The sequence below is a fragment of the Sorex araneus genome, chromosome 10 (assembly GCF_027595985.1).
Source record: "Sorex araneus isolate mSorAra2 chromosome 10, mSorAra2.pri, whole genome shotgun sequence".
Taxonomy (NCBI): Eukaryota; Metazoa; Chordata; class Mammalia; order Eulipotyphla; family Soricidae; genus Sorex; species Sorex araneus.
The window spans coordinates 17,900,906-17,916,675 of record NC_073311.1 but is presented as its reverse complement, the minus strand read 5'-3'; the positions used below and the strand labels follow the sequence as shown (position 1 = coordinate 17,916,675).

Here is a 15,770-nt window from a genome sequence, read left to right as displayed (position 1 = left end):
CTCCCAGCATCCAAGCGGTAAACTACATTTCCCAGCACGGACTGGACCGCCGTGGTTGCAGTGCATCCTGGGAAAGAAGTCCTCCATACCCCCCACCCCTCCACCTCCCACTCCCCAGCCCCGGCGGAGACTGCGCAGACGTGCGGAACTCCTCGTGAGTACCGAGGTGGTAGGCGGGAGGGTTTACGAGGCGCCTCACTTCCGGTGGACCCCGGAAGCAATCGCAAGATGGCCTCCTCCTCCGAGCACGGGTCGGCCGCAGCGCCCGGGAGAAAAGCGTTCAAGAACCAGAAGTCGAAGTTGGAGAACGGAGGTGAGGGGTTGTGAGAGTGGGAGCCCGAGGTTGGGAGGCTCGTCTGGAATGTTCTGTGGGTACGTGGGAACGTCCAGGGCCGCGTGGAGACTGTTGGGGGCCCGGAGTTAGTTCCAGACGGCCGGGGCCGGGGGTGGAGGTGGGGAAACTGCTGGCTTGCACGGGCGAGCTGCCGACTCGGCTCCGGCCACGGTTCCCGAGCCCTCCCCTGCGCCGAGCATCCCGGGACAGGTGCTGCCCACTCCGCATGCGGGAGTGGCGGGCGGGCTCGCGGGATGGAGCTGGCAAGGCCGGGGAGGGAGTGACCGAGAGGAGGGTCGGGGGGAGGGTGGGGGGGCGTGTCGGGCCCCGACGGCGGGCGGGGGAGCACTGAGGCCGCTGTGTGGAGCCGGCGATGCCCGGCGCGCCCAGGCCCCGGCTTGTCTCTCACCGGGGAGGACGCATTCGGAAATGCATCTGTTCTTAGCTGTCACCTTGCAGTTCCTGCGGCAGGGCTCCGACTGTTTAGAATGCCCCACTGACACCGTCTTGTGGAGTCGGATTTTATCCATTTTCTTCAGTATGAATTTTAAGAAAGGAAAAGCCTAGAGAAATGGCCCGGGGTAGGATTACTCAGTCCTTGGAAATTAGTTATTGAGGACTGATGGTGACAGCAGGGTTGGTATTCTTTCCTGCGCACAGCGCCGCCGCACCCTCCCCTGTCCCACCTCCACAACCTCCACAACCCCGGTTCCCTGTTCTGGTGGGAAAGGCTTTGAGTTAACTTTCACTGGGCTGTCACCCCGGACCCGTCAGTCTTACTGGGAGGGTCGGAGACCCGGAGCTCTGTCGCAGTTACGGCGGAATTGAAGATGTCGCGTTCTGCGTGTGTAATGTACGGAGAAGAGAACTCAGTATGCCGACACCTTGTAACCGACACGTGGGAAAGGTGTACCCAGACCATTCTCTGGCACTGAGCATCATGACCACATCCTAGAGGAATCTCTGGGTATCTCTGATTGCGCCCCCCTCCCCCACATCCACCAGCTCTACCCCCAGCCCCAGAGTCTCAAGTAGCAAATCTAGATCCTGTTGATTTGTCTGTCCCCATATTTTTCATAATTTTCATCATCTACCTAGAAAATGTTTTAACCGGGTCTGGTTTTGAGTATTACATGAAAGAGAACAGTAGACATTCTTAACATGGCAAGCTTTTTTCGGCAAAACAAACAAGTTACCTTAGTTTTTGAGTCAGTGAGGGTGATGCAGGTAGTTTTTTTCTTTTCACGAATCTCTGATGTTCTCTATGAATGAGTATGAATATGCATAGATTTTATTTTCGTTGTATTCTTGGTGGGCATTTGACTTGCTTCCAGTGTTTACTGTTACAAACAATGCTGCCGGAAACAACGTTTTACTCCTGGTAGCACATTCAAGGGCTTCTCCAGTCTTTGTACTTGAGGTTGTTCTTGAATTCAGGAAGTGTGCAGATGATACTAAATCATTCCAAGGGAACTGGGCCTATTGATATTGCCATTAGCAGTGACTTGAGTTCTTAATGACTTACAGTATCATTTGCTATTACTTGATTTTTGAGTTTTGATAAGTATGATATGTGGTTGGGATTTTAATTAAAACTTTCTTGATAGGGGCTGGAGTGATAGCACAGCGGGTAGGGCGTTTGCCTTGCACCCGGCCGACCCGGGTTCGAATCCCAGCATCCCAGATGGTCCCTGAGCACCGCCAGGGGTAATTCCTGAGTGCATGAGCCAGGAATGACCCCTGTGCATCGCCAGGTGTGACCCAAAAAGCAAAAAAAAAAAAAAAACAAAACAAACTTTCTTGATAATGAGGAACATCTTTTCATATTTGGTGAGGAACATCTTTTCATATTTGGTGGTAATTTCGACATCCTTTTTAGTGAAACTCCTGTTTATTTCATTAACCCAGTTTTTGTTGTTGTAGTTTTTAATATATAGCCTTTGGGAATATTTAAATAGGGAAGTGACAGTCATTCATTGTAAGTAATCATTGTTTTAGAATTTGAGTGGGTGTTTTTTTTTCCTCAGGGTATTAGAAAATGATTGGTACATGAAGACTAGCTAACTTTCAGTGTTTGAACGAAATATATAGCAAAGTGGATGTGAATATAGGAAACAGAAAGCAACTTTACTTGGTTGATAACATGGGACCTCCTTTTCAAACTTAAGTGGGCTCAAGAATCTCCTGTGAGAAGAATGTTGGAATGCATTTCTGGGCTTCATTCCAGGAATGCAGATTCAGTGGGCCTGGAGTGGAGCTCAGTCTTTTCTAACAAACTCATGGATCATGTCTTTGAGTAGTTCTGTATGAGGTGTAACTATTGGATTTAAGAAATTCTTGGCTTTTTTCCCCTCTGGAGAAGCTGTGTTCTCTCCTGAACATGTATCTCTCTCTTTCTGTCTCCTTCCTTTGCTTAGAGAAATTCTCTTTAAATAAAAACAATTTGCTTCACTTAAAGATACGAAAAATTCTTTAAAAGACCAGGAGTTTTAATAAATGATGTAAGAAGTTATGATACGGATTGCAGGAGGTATTTTGTATTGGTGAAAAGAGACTTGAACTGATGAACCTAGCAAATCACATCATCTTTTTGGATTGAATGTCTTTTATTTAAGCGGAATAACAACACTGGTTCTTCATTCTTTCATAACTTAACATAAGAGTATACATTGTAGTGAAAATGTGAGCGCTCTTTGGAATGTAACACCGAATAGCAGTTATTATTCATCACTTATAGTATAAGGTTTTTTTTTTTTTCTTTTTGGGTCACACCCAGCATTGCACAGGGTTACTCCTGGCTCTGCACTCAGGAATTACTCCTGGAGGTGCTCAGGGGACCATATGGGATGCTGGGAATCGATCTCGGGTCGGCCTTGTGCAAGGCAAACGCCCTACCTGCTATGTTATCACTCCAGCCCCATATAGTATAAGTTTTAAATGTTTTACATTGTGTACACACATATAAATACAGGAATGGAATTTCTGTTACAGGAAAGTCAAAAGGTCACTTACTTTTTACTAAAATAGGCATGCAAATGAAATTATACTTGAAACTGCAACTCTTAAAGATAGTGTGGTACAATATAACTTTGAGTGTCCACTGCCTTGTGGATCCAAAGAAGAATGACCTTCCCATGAAGAAACAGTTTTGTGAAGCAACTAAAATATAGGCAAATAATTTTTATATTGTAGGTTGATGCTAATGACAGAAGCATGTTCCTTGTTTTTTAAGTGTTTTTATTTTATTTTTAAGATTTTATTTGCTTTTTTGGGTCACACCCAGCGATGCTTCGGGGTTACTTCTGGCTCTACACTTAGGAATTGCTCCTGGTGGTGCTCAGCGGACCGTATGGGATGCTGAGGATTGAACTTAAGTTGGCTGCATGCAAGGCAAATAGTCTACCTGATGTACTATTGCTCCAGTCCCACATGTTACTTGTTTGATGATATTAAATGCAGGGGGGAAAGAAAAGTAAAGAGAGTATTAGAAAACTTGTTTTTGTGTGGATGTTCAAAAAATGGAAGTTAAAACTCGATGTGTATGTTTTTCCCCTCTGCAGATGAATCAGAACTACTTACTGTCCCTGATGGTTGGAAGGAACCAGCTTTTTCCAAAGATGACAATCCCAGAGGACTGTTGGAAGAAAGTAGTTTTGCAACTTTATTCCCCAAATATAGAGAGGCTTACTTGAAAGAATGCTGGCCCTTGGTACAGAAGGCTTTGAATGAACATGTATGCATAATTCGTATATTTCTTTGAGCTTTTGCTCTTGTGAATAGCTTTTCTTTCAGATAGGTTGATATGTGCAGATGAATTTACTTAAGATATTAGTGTAACTAGTTGTCTTTGGTATGTAAACAGTCTGGGTAGCTTTATTCTTAATTCATTTGTTTTTAATTTTGTAGTAGAACGTTTTTAAAAATATTTGAAATTTAACTGTGGCTCTGGATTCCTGAATGCCACTCTGCTGATAGTTGCCATGTTCCTGTGCAGCTTTTCTTGAGGCATCTTTTTTTTTTTTTTTTTTTTTTTGCTTTTTGGGTCACACCCGGCCATGTGCAGGGGTCACTCCTGGCTCTGCACTCAGGAATTACCCCTGACGGTGCTCAGGGGACCATATGGGATGCTGGGAATCAAACCCGAGTTGGCCGCGTGCAAGGCAAAAACGCCTTACCCGCTGTGCTATCGCACCGGCCCCTAATTTCTTAATTTCTTATTTTAAAAGATATTGTGCCCAGCTTTCTCTTGTTTGCTGCTGCTGCTTGTTGCTCAAGCAGTGTGTTTTATTTTGTTTTAAAAATTGTGGGATGAACCCATTAGGTCAGAAATTAGCTTAGTGGATATAAAAAGCCTTAAAAAATTCAATATATAAGACATAGGAAGAATAACTTTTAAAAAAGTAGAGTCTCTCTCTCTCTCTCTCTCTCTCTCTTCTGGGACTATGTTGTAAATTCTTGCCCATTGTAAATGAGATTAATTCAGTTAGCTACAAATTATTTTGTAGCTGTTTGGGATTTTGTGGTTATTTAAGATTGGATTCAAGTTTCGTAAACTGTAGAGTCCCAACCTTATATTAAATTGTTAGTTACTCAGTATACTGAGATACTCTTTATATTATATTCCCAAGTCAGAAAATAGCATTTTTACTGGCTGTATTGAAATCCAGGTCATTCTACTGAGAAATTAAAGCATAATTATCATCTTACAACTTTTTCTGAGCTTCAGATAAATTGTTTTCACTTCGTGCTTATTGTAAACCAAATAGAAGAAAAATTGTTTAAAGGGAAAAGTCTGTTTTCACTGAATGTGTAATTCCCAAATGTTTTTTGAAGCTGACAAAACTTCCCTATGTAAATAAAACTGTCTTAAAGCAATATAAATGTCTCATGTTGGGATATAAAAGCAATCAAGTGTTGCATTAATTATGTAGCTTTTTTAAGGTATTTACAGAAATAAGCTTTTTTAAGCTTATTTCTGTAAATACTAATTTACAGAAATTAGTATTTTGGTAGAATAGGCTCTGAATATTTGAAATTGAATTCTCATTTTAATAATTGTTTGCTCTTTCTTTTTTGTAGCATGTTAAAGCAACTCTTGATTTGATCGAGGGCAGCATGACTGTTTGTACAACAAAGAAGACTTTTGATCCATATATCATCATTCGGGCCAGAGACCTCATAAAACTCTTAGCAAGAAGCGTTTCATTTGAACAGGCAAGCTCAGAATTACAGAAACTTTGCTTTATTTATATCAGCATTAGTGTTAGCGTGTGATTTTTCATCTCTGCCCCTTTTTTCCGTGGAGTTTTCATGTCTGTACTTAAATATTAAATAGTCTTAGCCTATACTTGGGGGAGGTGGGCCGGGGGAGTAATATTTGTGAAAAATACTCCTTTCTTTACTTTCCCAAAAGGCAGTGCGAATTCTGCAGGATGATGTTGCCTGTGACATCATTAAAATAGGCTCCTTAGTAAGAAATAAAGAAAGATTTGTGAAAAGAAGACAAAGACTTATTGGTCCCAAAGGATCTACACTGAAGGTACTTTTTGTTGGTAGAAAACTTTCTAAACATTTTCCTCCATCACTAGTTTTTCAGTAAATTGAATTTCAACATATTTTTTGGATCTAGGCATTGGAACTCTTAACGAACTGTTATATTATGGTTCAGGGAAACACAGTTTCAGCCATTGGACCTTTTAGTGGCTTAAAAGAGGTAAGAGCTATTTACTATATTCAGCTCATTTTTATCAGATGAGCAGATTGGTTATAAACATTATGTAGTTATTTAATTTTATGACTATCTAAGCAGTACCTATGTGGTCCAGAAAAGGGAAAGGAGAGGAAAGGGTTGGGGAGGTAGGGGGAGTAGAAACTGTTTCTGTTAACTATGATGTTGATTGTCAGATTAACTGTGGGGTCTAGCTTCCTTTTCAGTAGAATAGTAATTCTGTTGTAGAATTTCTTTCTCATAACTGTCTACCTTTTACTCAGAGTTCAAAATTAAATATGCTAAATACTCTATTTTTTGTAATAAATACATATTTTTTCCCAGTTTGTTCATTTTTATAGTAATTTCTTGAGGTAGTTTTATTTCCCTTTTACAAATGAAAAGGATGGAACAGAAAATTAAAATGACTCCCATTTGAATTGGTAGGTTCATTATTTGAACTTTCTTTTCAAACTAAATTTTGCCCTCTTCCCTCCCCGTCCCCTTGGCCGAACAGTGTCAGTGTGTTGTATTGGATCTTTGTAATACTTTTTAAGTACAGTAAACTTGAGAAACATAATGAGTCTATGGGAGGACGATTCTTAGGAAAATTCTGGATGCCACTCTGAGTAATTGAAGGAGCTGTTACATTGATTTGATTGCTACTGCCTATAATCCTCTGCTGCCTACTTCATTAAAATCTGTATGTGACTCATTTCATTTTTCTTTGCAAATTCAGGTTCGAAAAGTAGTCCTAGATACTATGAAGAATATTCATCCAATTTATAACATTAAAGTGAGTGTTAATTGTATACTACTGTATCAGTGCCAATTAATATTTGTACTGCAGAAACTTGTCTTAAAATCAGATCCTTTTATGAAAGCCTAATATATACAATAAGTAAGTCGAAGTTATTTTAGGCAAATTAGAGGTAAAGAATAGCCCTTTCAACTCTGCCTCTCCCTTAGAAGCTTTTAAGTTTTGAGGAGAACTGTTTAAAAACTACTGAAGGGGAAATTACAACATACAGTGCTGTAATTTATAGTGCTAAGCAAAGAAAATGCATAACATAGCATAGAGTCTGTTGTAGATTATCAATCCAGCTCTAAAGATGGGACTTTTAGAATTATTTTTCTGTTAAAGAAACTTAGGGAAAATTTCAAATTCTACTATAGTTTGATGAGCAGTGAATAATTATTGAATAAGCAATTTAAGTTTGCTTAAGTAAAGTTTGGAAGCCACTGTTATATTGAGGTGAAAGAATGATTTTTGAGTTATGTTGGGATATTAAAGCTACCTGATCATGCTTCTCATAACTGATCCATAAACTTCAAATAGGGAAAAGGCAGAATATTTGTTTGATCATCAGAAAACTTACATTGTTTTTTTCTTCTTTGTATCTCAGTTGCTATTGAGAATTTCCAGGTTACAGGAACATAACTATTTAAGAATTCTCCCTTTCTGATAAATTTTAACTTAAGATTTTTTTTTTTTTTTTTTTGCTTTTTGGGTCACACCCGGCGATGCACAGGGGTCACTCCTGGCTCATGCACTCAGGAATCACCCCTGGCGGTGCTCAGGGGACCATATGGGATGCTGGGATTCGAACCCGGGTCCACCGCGTGCAAGGCAAACGCCCTACCTGCTGTGCTATGGCTCCAGCCCCCTAACTTAAGATTTTAATGAAATACTAGTTTAGAAGATTAGTCAGTTTCATTTTTTTATCTCTGGACAAGTCCTCATTTCTTTTTTTGGGGATAGGGGTGGGGACATATCATGTAGTATTCAGGGGTTACTTCTTACTCTGTACTCAGGAATTACTCCAAGTAATTTTTTATCAGATGAACAGATTTGTTATAAACATTATATAGTTATTTAATTTTTGGACTACCTAAGCAGTACCTATATGTTCCAGAAAAGGGAGATGTAGTAGTTCTCCAGGGACCATATGGGATACCAGGAATTGAACCTGGGTCTGTCACATGCAAGGCAAACTCTCCTCGCTGTATTATGTTTGTGGGTCCACAATTCCTCATTTCTTAACTGAATTCCTCATGGACACCTGAAACGTGGTTAAATACCTATTTTGAGATTATAGGTTTTTTTTTCTTTAGGAAATAGGTATAGTCCTATTGAGAGTAAGAACTAATTTTTAATTGTATTAGTTTGCAAGAAGACTGATAAATCTAGACTTGTGAAATAAAAGTCTTTCACTTTGTTCATATTTTGTGGTGATTACAGACATTAATGATTAAACGAGAGTTGGCAAAGGACTCTGAATTAAGATCCCAAAGTTGGGAAAGATTTTTGCCACAGTTCAAGCACAAAAATGTGAATAAACGCAAGGAGCCAAAGAAGAAAACTGTTAAAAAAGAGTATACACCATTTCCACCACCACAACCAGAAAGTCAGGTAAGTATTAAATTGAGTATCTTCACTTGAGAATCCATTTCAGTCCCAGAAATTGTTTGGGGGGCCACATCCAGCAGTGCACAGGGACTCTGTACTCGGAATCACTCCTGGTGGGGCCTGGGGGGACCTTATGTAGTGCCAACGATTGAACCCAGGTTGACTACGTGTAAGCACCCTACCTACTGAACTATAGCATTGACCCCTAGGAAACGTTTTTTAAGTTAAACTTTTTAACTTACTTTGCAAATTGAGCCTGGGACAACTTCACTGTGAGCGCAAACCACGTGAAGATGGTTTTGGACAGTTGTGTCCATGGAGTCACTGTAAATGTTCCGTGGATAAAGAATTTAATTGAATTCTCTACTGATTTAGCATAATTCCTGTGACCTGGTGCATATGACTGTTCTACTTTGGAAATCTTAAAATTCTAATACTCTTACTGTAATATTGCTTCATTTATTTTCCAGAACCTTTCTTTTTTTCTCCTGCCCCCACCCCCCCCAGCTCAAATATGTCTTGGACTTGAAACTTGATTTCAGACTTAGCTTAATTTTAAAAACTTGATTTCAAAATTTGAACCAAATGTAGCTGGCACAAGTCATTTCTTTGGATTATCACTGTATCACTATCAGTGTCATCCCGTTCATCGATTTGCTCGAGCAGGCACCAGTAATGTCTCCATTTGTCCCAGCCCTGAGATTTTAGCAGCCTCTCCTTACTCATCCTTACAAATGGTGCCGTATTGGAGACTCTTTCAGGGTCAGGGGAATGAGACCCATTAGTGTTACTGTATTTGGCATATTGAATACTCCACGGGTAGCTTGCCAGGCTCTGCCATGTGTGCAGGATACTCTCGATAGCTTGTCAGGTTCTCTGAGAGGGACGGAGAATGTTTATAAGAGAATACAAGCAAGTATGTTAAAACTGAACACATGTGTGCTGCTTTAGGTATATCAGTGGGCTAGACTATAAGAGGTTGCTCTGGGAGCTTTGTTTTATAGTCTCTGGATTTTGCCCAATGATGGGATTACATGGCGCGGGGGCGGGGGGGGGGTGGGCGAGGGGGGAGTGGCAGTTTGTGGGTGTGACTGCAAAGCTACTGGAAACTGGGGGATCTGGGTGGAGAAGGCCCAATCTCAATCCAAGCAGGCTTGGACATCTCAGCCCTGAGTCCCACACACCTGGGTTCCTCTGTGGGTCCCTTCATGTGTGAGGCTCGTCCGAGCATGTGGAGAGTGGCTCCGAGCATGGCTGTGGTTGGGCTCTGGAGGTTTTCGGATTATAACCAATGTAAATTGGAAAAGTCCTCAATCTTGTCTGCCAGTTCTGTATGTCATTTTAATTTTCTCATCATCCTTCCACACCCAAGAAGTGATACTGCATTTAATTTTACTTGAATTACTAGAGACTTTCAGGTGAGAAATCTTTCACCTTTCCTCTCCTCTTTCCTCATTTTTTTCCTTCTGTGTTTGTTCTTCCCTGTCAGCTGTGTTTTAAGATCTTCTTTTTAGCCAGTTCTTTGCATTCAGCCTGTAAACCCATCCATCCCATGGAGTTTTTGGTGGAAGGTTTGGTGAAAGGTCAGGGGGATAAAATGAAACATAAATTTAAGTTATCTAGTCGAAAAACTCTTGAGAGTGCTGGATCATGAGGTCGTGAGGAAGTGAAGTTAGCGAGGCTAGATGGTTTGAAAACTGATGGCTTAAGAAAGTTGAGCAGTCGTGAATAAAACATAGCAAGTACTTTACCACTCTGGTCCTTTCCTGGAGCTAGTAGGTTTTTTTTTTTTCTTTTTGGGTCACACCTGGCAATGCACAGGGGTTACTCCTGGCTCTGCACTCAGGAATCACCCCTGGCGGTGCTCAGGGGACCATATGGGATGCTGGGAATTGAACCCAGGTCGGCCGTGTGCAAGGCAAACACCCTACCACTGTGCTATTTCTCCAGCCCCTGGAGCTAGTAGTTAATACTTACCTTTACCCACTAGGAATTTAAGTTTCTTGAAACATGGATACCTATGTTGACTTATTTTGCCATTTACCATGTGTCTGGATAATTTATTTAATCTATGCCTTACCTTCCTTATACATAAAATAGGGATTATTTTAGTACCTGTTAAAGAATTGCTAGTGAAGGTCAAACTTACCAACTGCAAAGACCTGCAATTCTAAATAATTCAAAACAGCTTTTTACAAAGATGGTTCTGAAAGCCAAGAAGGAAGCCCCTGCCCCTCCCAAGGTTGAAGGCAAAGCCAAAGTTTTGAAGGCCAATAAGGCAGTACTGAAAGTATTCCACAGCCACAAAAAGCTAAAGATCCACACTTTACCCACCTTCCGAAGACACAAAACTTTGCAACTCAGAAGGCAGCCCAAATACCCTCTGAAAAGCGCCCCCAGGAGAAACAAACTTGGCTATTATGCCATCATCAAGTTCCCTCTGACCACTGAGTCAGCCATGAAGAAGATGATAACAACACACTTGTGCTCACTGTGGATGGCAAAGTCAACAAGCACCAGATTAAACAGGCCGTGAAGAAACTCTGACATTGACGTGTCCAAAGCCAACACCCTGATTGGGCCAGATGGAGAGAAAAAGGCATATGTTGGGTTGGCTCCTGACTATGACACCTTGATGTTGCCAACAAAATTGGATCATCTAAGCAATTCAGCTGGCTAATCCTAAATACAGTTTTTTTTTTTACCATAAAAAAAAAAATTCAGAACAGGGGCTAGAAGATAGTACAGTTGGTAGCATGCTTGCCTTGCTCACGGCTGACAACCGGAGTCAATTCCCGGCATCCCCTATGTCCCCTGTGCACTGCCAGGAGTAATTTCTGAGTACAGAGCCAGAAGTAATCCCTGGGCATCACCAGGTGTCATCCAAAAACAAAACAAAACAAAAAAATGAATTCAGAAAATTGGCTTATAATAATGCCACTTCATTGAGAATGAGATCAATTGTGTATATTGAGTATTTCCTTAATTAGTATGTAGTCACCAAATATTGACCAAATCTTTTTTAATGACACACTGCATCCCGTTATCTTTATAGCAGGCTTTTATCTCTCTTCCCCCCCACCCCGTTTTTCTGTACCTTATAAATTTCTGCTTTGAGATCTTCATCTTCGCAGACATATTCAGTCATTTTTTAAATCGTGCTCCTCATTTTCCTGACGTTCCGGTTTCTTCAGGTTTTCCCAAAACTATCTTTCCAGTTTCCTCACATGCTTTCTGTATCATCGGCCTTTAACTCCACTTCAAACAGTGTTAAGGGCGCTGAACTTATCACCTGTTTGCTTCATGCTATTGTCAGCTTAGAATATATTTCCTTTTTTGTCACTAGCTTTAAAATTAATCATGGATTTTGACACCAATTACTTTTACCTCAAGGATGTTATAACTTTCTTAGGGTAATAACTTCTTGTGTGCATTATTTCTGATCTAATTGTAAATTCTAATTTCAACAGATTGATAAAGAATTGGCTAGTGGTGAATACTTTTTGAAGGCGAGTCAAAAGAAACGGCAGAAAATGGAAGCAATAAAGGTGGGACTGTTTTACAAAATTTTTAATGGAAGTTGATAGAAACTTGAATCCTTATGAATTGTGTTTTTTAAATTTTTTTATTAATAATACAGGCTAAACAAGCAGAAGCTCTCACTAAGAGACAAGAAGAGAGAAACAAAGCTTTTATTCCACCTAAAGAGAAGCCAGCTGTGAAGCCTAAGAAAGGTAATGCCTGTTTTTCAGCATTGGGTATGACATAAATGTCTACTAAGAAGTAAATCCGTAATGAACTTACCTGAGTCTCCTTTGAATGTTAAGAAATAGTTATTCCATCAGTTCAGCATTTTATTAATCACTAGTCCTCTAGACAAGGCTCAGCTGAGATAACTTAAGAGTTTTGTAGTATATGAATAGCACACTTTCTCATAGGCTTTGAAGACTAAATCGTATCTTCAGACCACTGAGCATTCTTAAGAAAGATTGCTGTGAAAGGTGTAAACCTGAGTGGCGAATCTTCTGTTGAAATTGAATAAGCAGTGAGATTCTGGTTCTGGAACACCTTCTTAAAAAGAGCTTGTCGGGGGCGGGTGACAGTAGAGTGCCTATGACACATACCTAGCAAGTGTTCTACCCAGGTCTAGTTCTTGGCACCACAGGGTCTCTTAAGCAGCCCTTAACACCCACCTGGTGTTGCATCATATTCTCAACCCATTGGCAGAGAGTTTCCAGTGGTGCCCTTGGACCTCTGAGCACTGCCTGGGAACTGCTGCTGCGCCCTCCATCCCACACCCCCCGGCAAAAAGAAAAGAGAGAGAAATGCTTTTTAGGACTTGTGCTTTGATTTTCTTAAGTGATCTCTGGCTTAAGTTTGGTTCTTTTTGTTTGTTTGTTTTGCGGGGAGGTCATACCTGGTCAGGGGTTTATTCCTGGCTCAGGAATTGCTCCTGATGGTGCTCAGGGAACCATATGGGATGCTGGGGATTGAACCTGGGTTGGCTGCTTATAAAGCAAGCACCCTACCTGCTGTATTATCACTCTAGCCCCCAATATTCCTATGTTATTAACATGGAATTCTCATTTGGGCTAAAGGTCATTAATGAAATAACAGAAAAATCTTTCTTTTTTTCTGAAAAGAAAGCACTAACAAGCACTAAAAAGACACTTGGAGGAAACACTTTTCTCCCCTTTCTTCCTTTCTTTTTCTAGCTCATTTTGATACACCCACTCTTTTTTTGTGTGTCTTTTTTCATAAAGCCAATACTCTTTCTTAGTAACTCTTGAAAGTAGCCAGTGGCAAAGTTAGGGGAGGGGAGGTCACCAACAACATTGTATGTAACATAAAGGTGATAGAACAGTGCTGTTTTGGTATCTTAGGTTTTTTGTATTGCATTAATATTAGGAGCTTTAGAATAGTAAATTTTGGGGTCAGTGGTGAGATAGTGCAAGGAGTGAAGGTGCTTGCCATGCACACAGATGACCTCACTTTTTTTTTTTTTTATTGAATCACTATGAGAACAGTTACAAAGCTTTCAGGTTTAAGTCTCAGTCATACAATGATCAAACACCCATCCCTTCACCAGTGCACATATTCCACCACCAAGAACCCCAGTATATTACCCCCTCTTACCCCGACCCTGTCTGTGGCAGATGATTTTCACTTTATTCCCTCTTTACTTTGATTACATTCAGTTTTTGACAGAAAACACACTATTATTTGGAATTTTCCCCCAACAAGCAGACCTGCCGAAAAGGCATCATTAGATAATTTGTTTTCTATTGCTGATAATGAAGAGTATATGTTGTTGCACAGTGGCCGTGCAGTTTTGGTATTCTGGTATTTTAGTAATTAAGTCCAGAGGTATTTCTGCCAGCAGCCACTGTGTTCTGCGATTGGTTTGTGTGCCTCTGGGATGATGGCCGTTCAGGAGCGGAGGAGCCGTTAGTGAGCGGCTGCTTGGGATCTCGTTGGGTGTGGAGCAGGGCGGGTTCTGCCTCCCTACCCCCATCGCAAGATTTCTCACGTGCCCCATCACTGCAAACTCCTATCTCTGTCCATTTGGCTCTGAAAGGTGGTGGTCGCCATGCTGCCACAAAGGGGAAAAGGCTGAGGAACAAAAACCCTTCCCCTTCTGGGGCGACGCGGGGCTATAGCTTAGTTCACAGTCCAGGAACATTTCTGCCAGCAGCCACTCTGTTCCGAGATTGGTTTGTGTGCCTCTGGGATCATGACCGTTCAGGAACTGAGGAGCTGTTCGTGGGTGGCTGTTTAGGGTCTCGTCTGGGCGGGGAGCAGCAGATGATCTCACTTTGATCCTTGACAGTGCATATGGTCCCCAGGCACCACCAGGAATAAGCCCTGAGCACAACTGGATGTGACCCACTCCCCAAATCCTACTCTGTAGGTCATAGATTATATATAAATTTAAAATGTTAAAAGCTGGGGTCAGAGCTATAATACAGTGGGTAGGAAACTTGCCTTGCACATGGCCAGCTGGGGCTTGATTCCCAACAACCCGTATGGTCCCCAAAGCATCTCCAGGAGTAATTCTTGATTGTAGAGCCAGGGGTAACCCCTCAGCATTGCCGGGTTTGTCCCCCAAACCAAGAAATATGTCAAAAATGGTTAATGCATATCATCTTTTCTATACAATCTGTTAAGTGGAGGTATTCAATAGCTAGTTTAGTTTCAGTAAATAATGGTTTAATAGCTATAGTTAATCACTATAGTGGAGACTTTAAATCTACTTAAGTTGCTATGTAGTTTACATGGTAATGGATAATTTTGTGATTTGTTTTTAATATTTTGAAACAGTTCTTTAAATGGTGAGATAATAGCATTATTTCCTTAGCACGTTATTTTGTCATTTAAAATAAATATTAAAGGGGCTGGATCAATAGCACAGCAGGTAGGGTGTTTGCCTTGCTTGTGGCTGACCCGGGTTCAATCCCAGCATCCTTTATGGTCCCCCAGCACCACCAGGAGTAATTCCTGAGTGCATGAGCCAGAAATAACCCTTGTGCGTTGCCGGGTGTGACCCAAAAAGCAAAAAAATAAATTAATTAATAAATATATTGATACTTAACCAAAGTTCATTTAAGTGCTCACCTAACCTACTGATAGGTTCTTGGAAACTGCAACTTTAAGTGAAATAACTTAAAAGAGAAGTAATAAGAAAAGCAGGTCTTCAGATCACTTTGTTTCATTCTACTTTAGTTTATTATAATATTAATAAGGAAAGTACATTCCTGGCTAAATTCAAACAAACTGACAATATTTGAGGATCTGCAATACTTTCTTCCTGATTTGTTCTGAATATGAAGAAGTTTCTAACTTTTCTTTTGACAGTGTTTTGTGTATTATCTCATGGTATTTCATTTATACCAGAACCCTGAAATTATTGTATTAAATAGATGTTTTATCATAAGTAAATGTTTTATTTGGCAGAATCTAATGAGGTCCATGTATTGTGTTTTTTATTTAGCTTCTGCTGAAACTAAAATTGATGTGGCTGCTATTAAAGAAAAAGTTAAAAAAGCAAAGAATAAGAAACTGGGAGCTCTCTCAGCTGAAGAAGTTAAGCTTAAAATGGAAGCAGATGAAAAGAAAAAGAAGAAAAAAAAATAAAAATCCAAACTCTGTACAGGAACTTACTAAAATAACTCCTTTTGTAAAGGATTTTAAAGATACCAAGGCATTGGTTTGCCCGATATTTGAGAAGTAATACTCTGGCAACTATTTCTGAGTTTCATATTTCTATGTGACTGTTTTTTTCTTGAGTTTTAATAAATTATTCTATATGTGTTTATGAA

General features: G+C 40.5%; 1 protein-coding gene across 1 annotated transcript; it reads left to right on the top strand.

Moving 5' to 3' along the window:
- The first annotated feature begins 187 nt into the window (after window positions 1–187).
- Window positions 188–15,762, top strand: KRR1 (KRR1 small subunit processome component homolog). Its single transcript, XM_004602815.2, has 10 exons — window positions 188–313; window positions 3,895–4,067; window positions 5,414–5,548; window positions 5,748–5,873; window positions 5,964–6,047; window positions 6,781–6,837; window positions 8,284–8,454; window positions 11,922–11,999; window positions 12,092–12,185; window positions 15,443–15,762. The coding sequence occupies exons 1-10, from the start codon at window positions 229–231 to the stop codon at window positions 15,583–15,585; spliced, it is 1,146 nt and encodes a 381-aa protein (XP_004602872.2). The 5' UTR covers window positions 188–228; the 3' UTR covers window positions 15,586–15,762.
- Window positions 15,763–15,770: the final 8 nt, after the last annotated feature.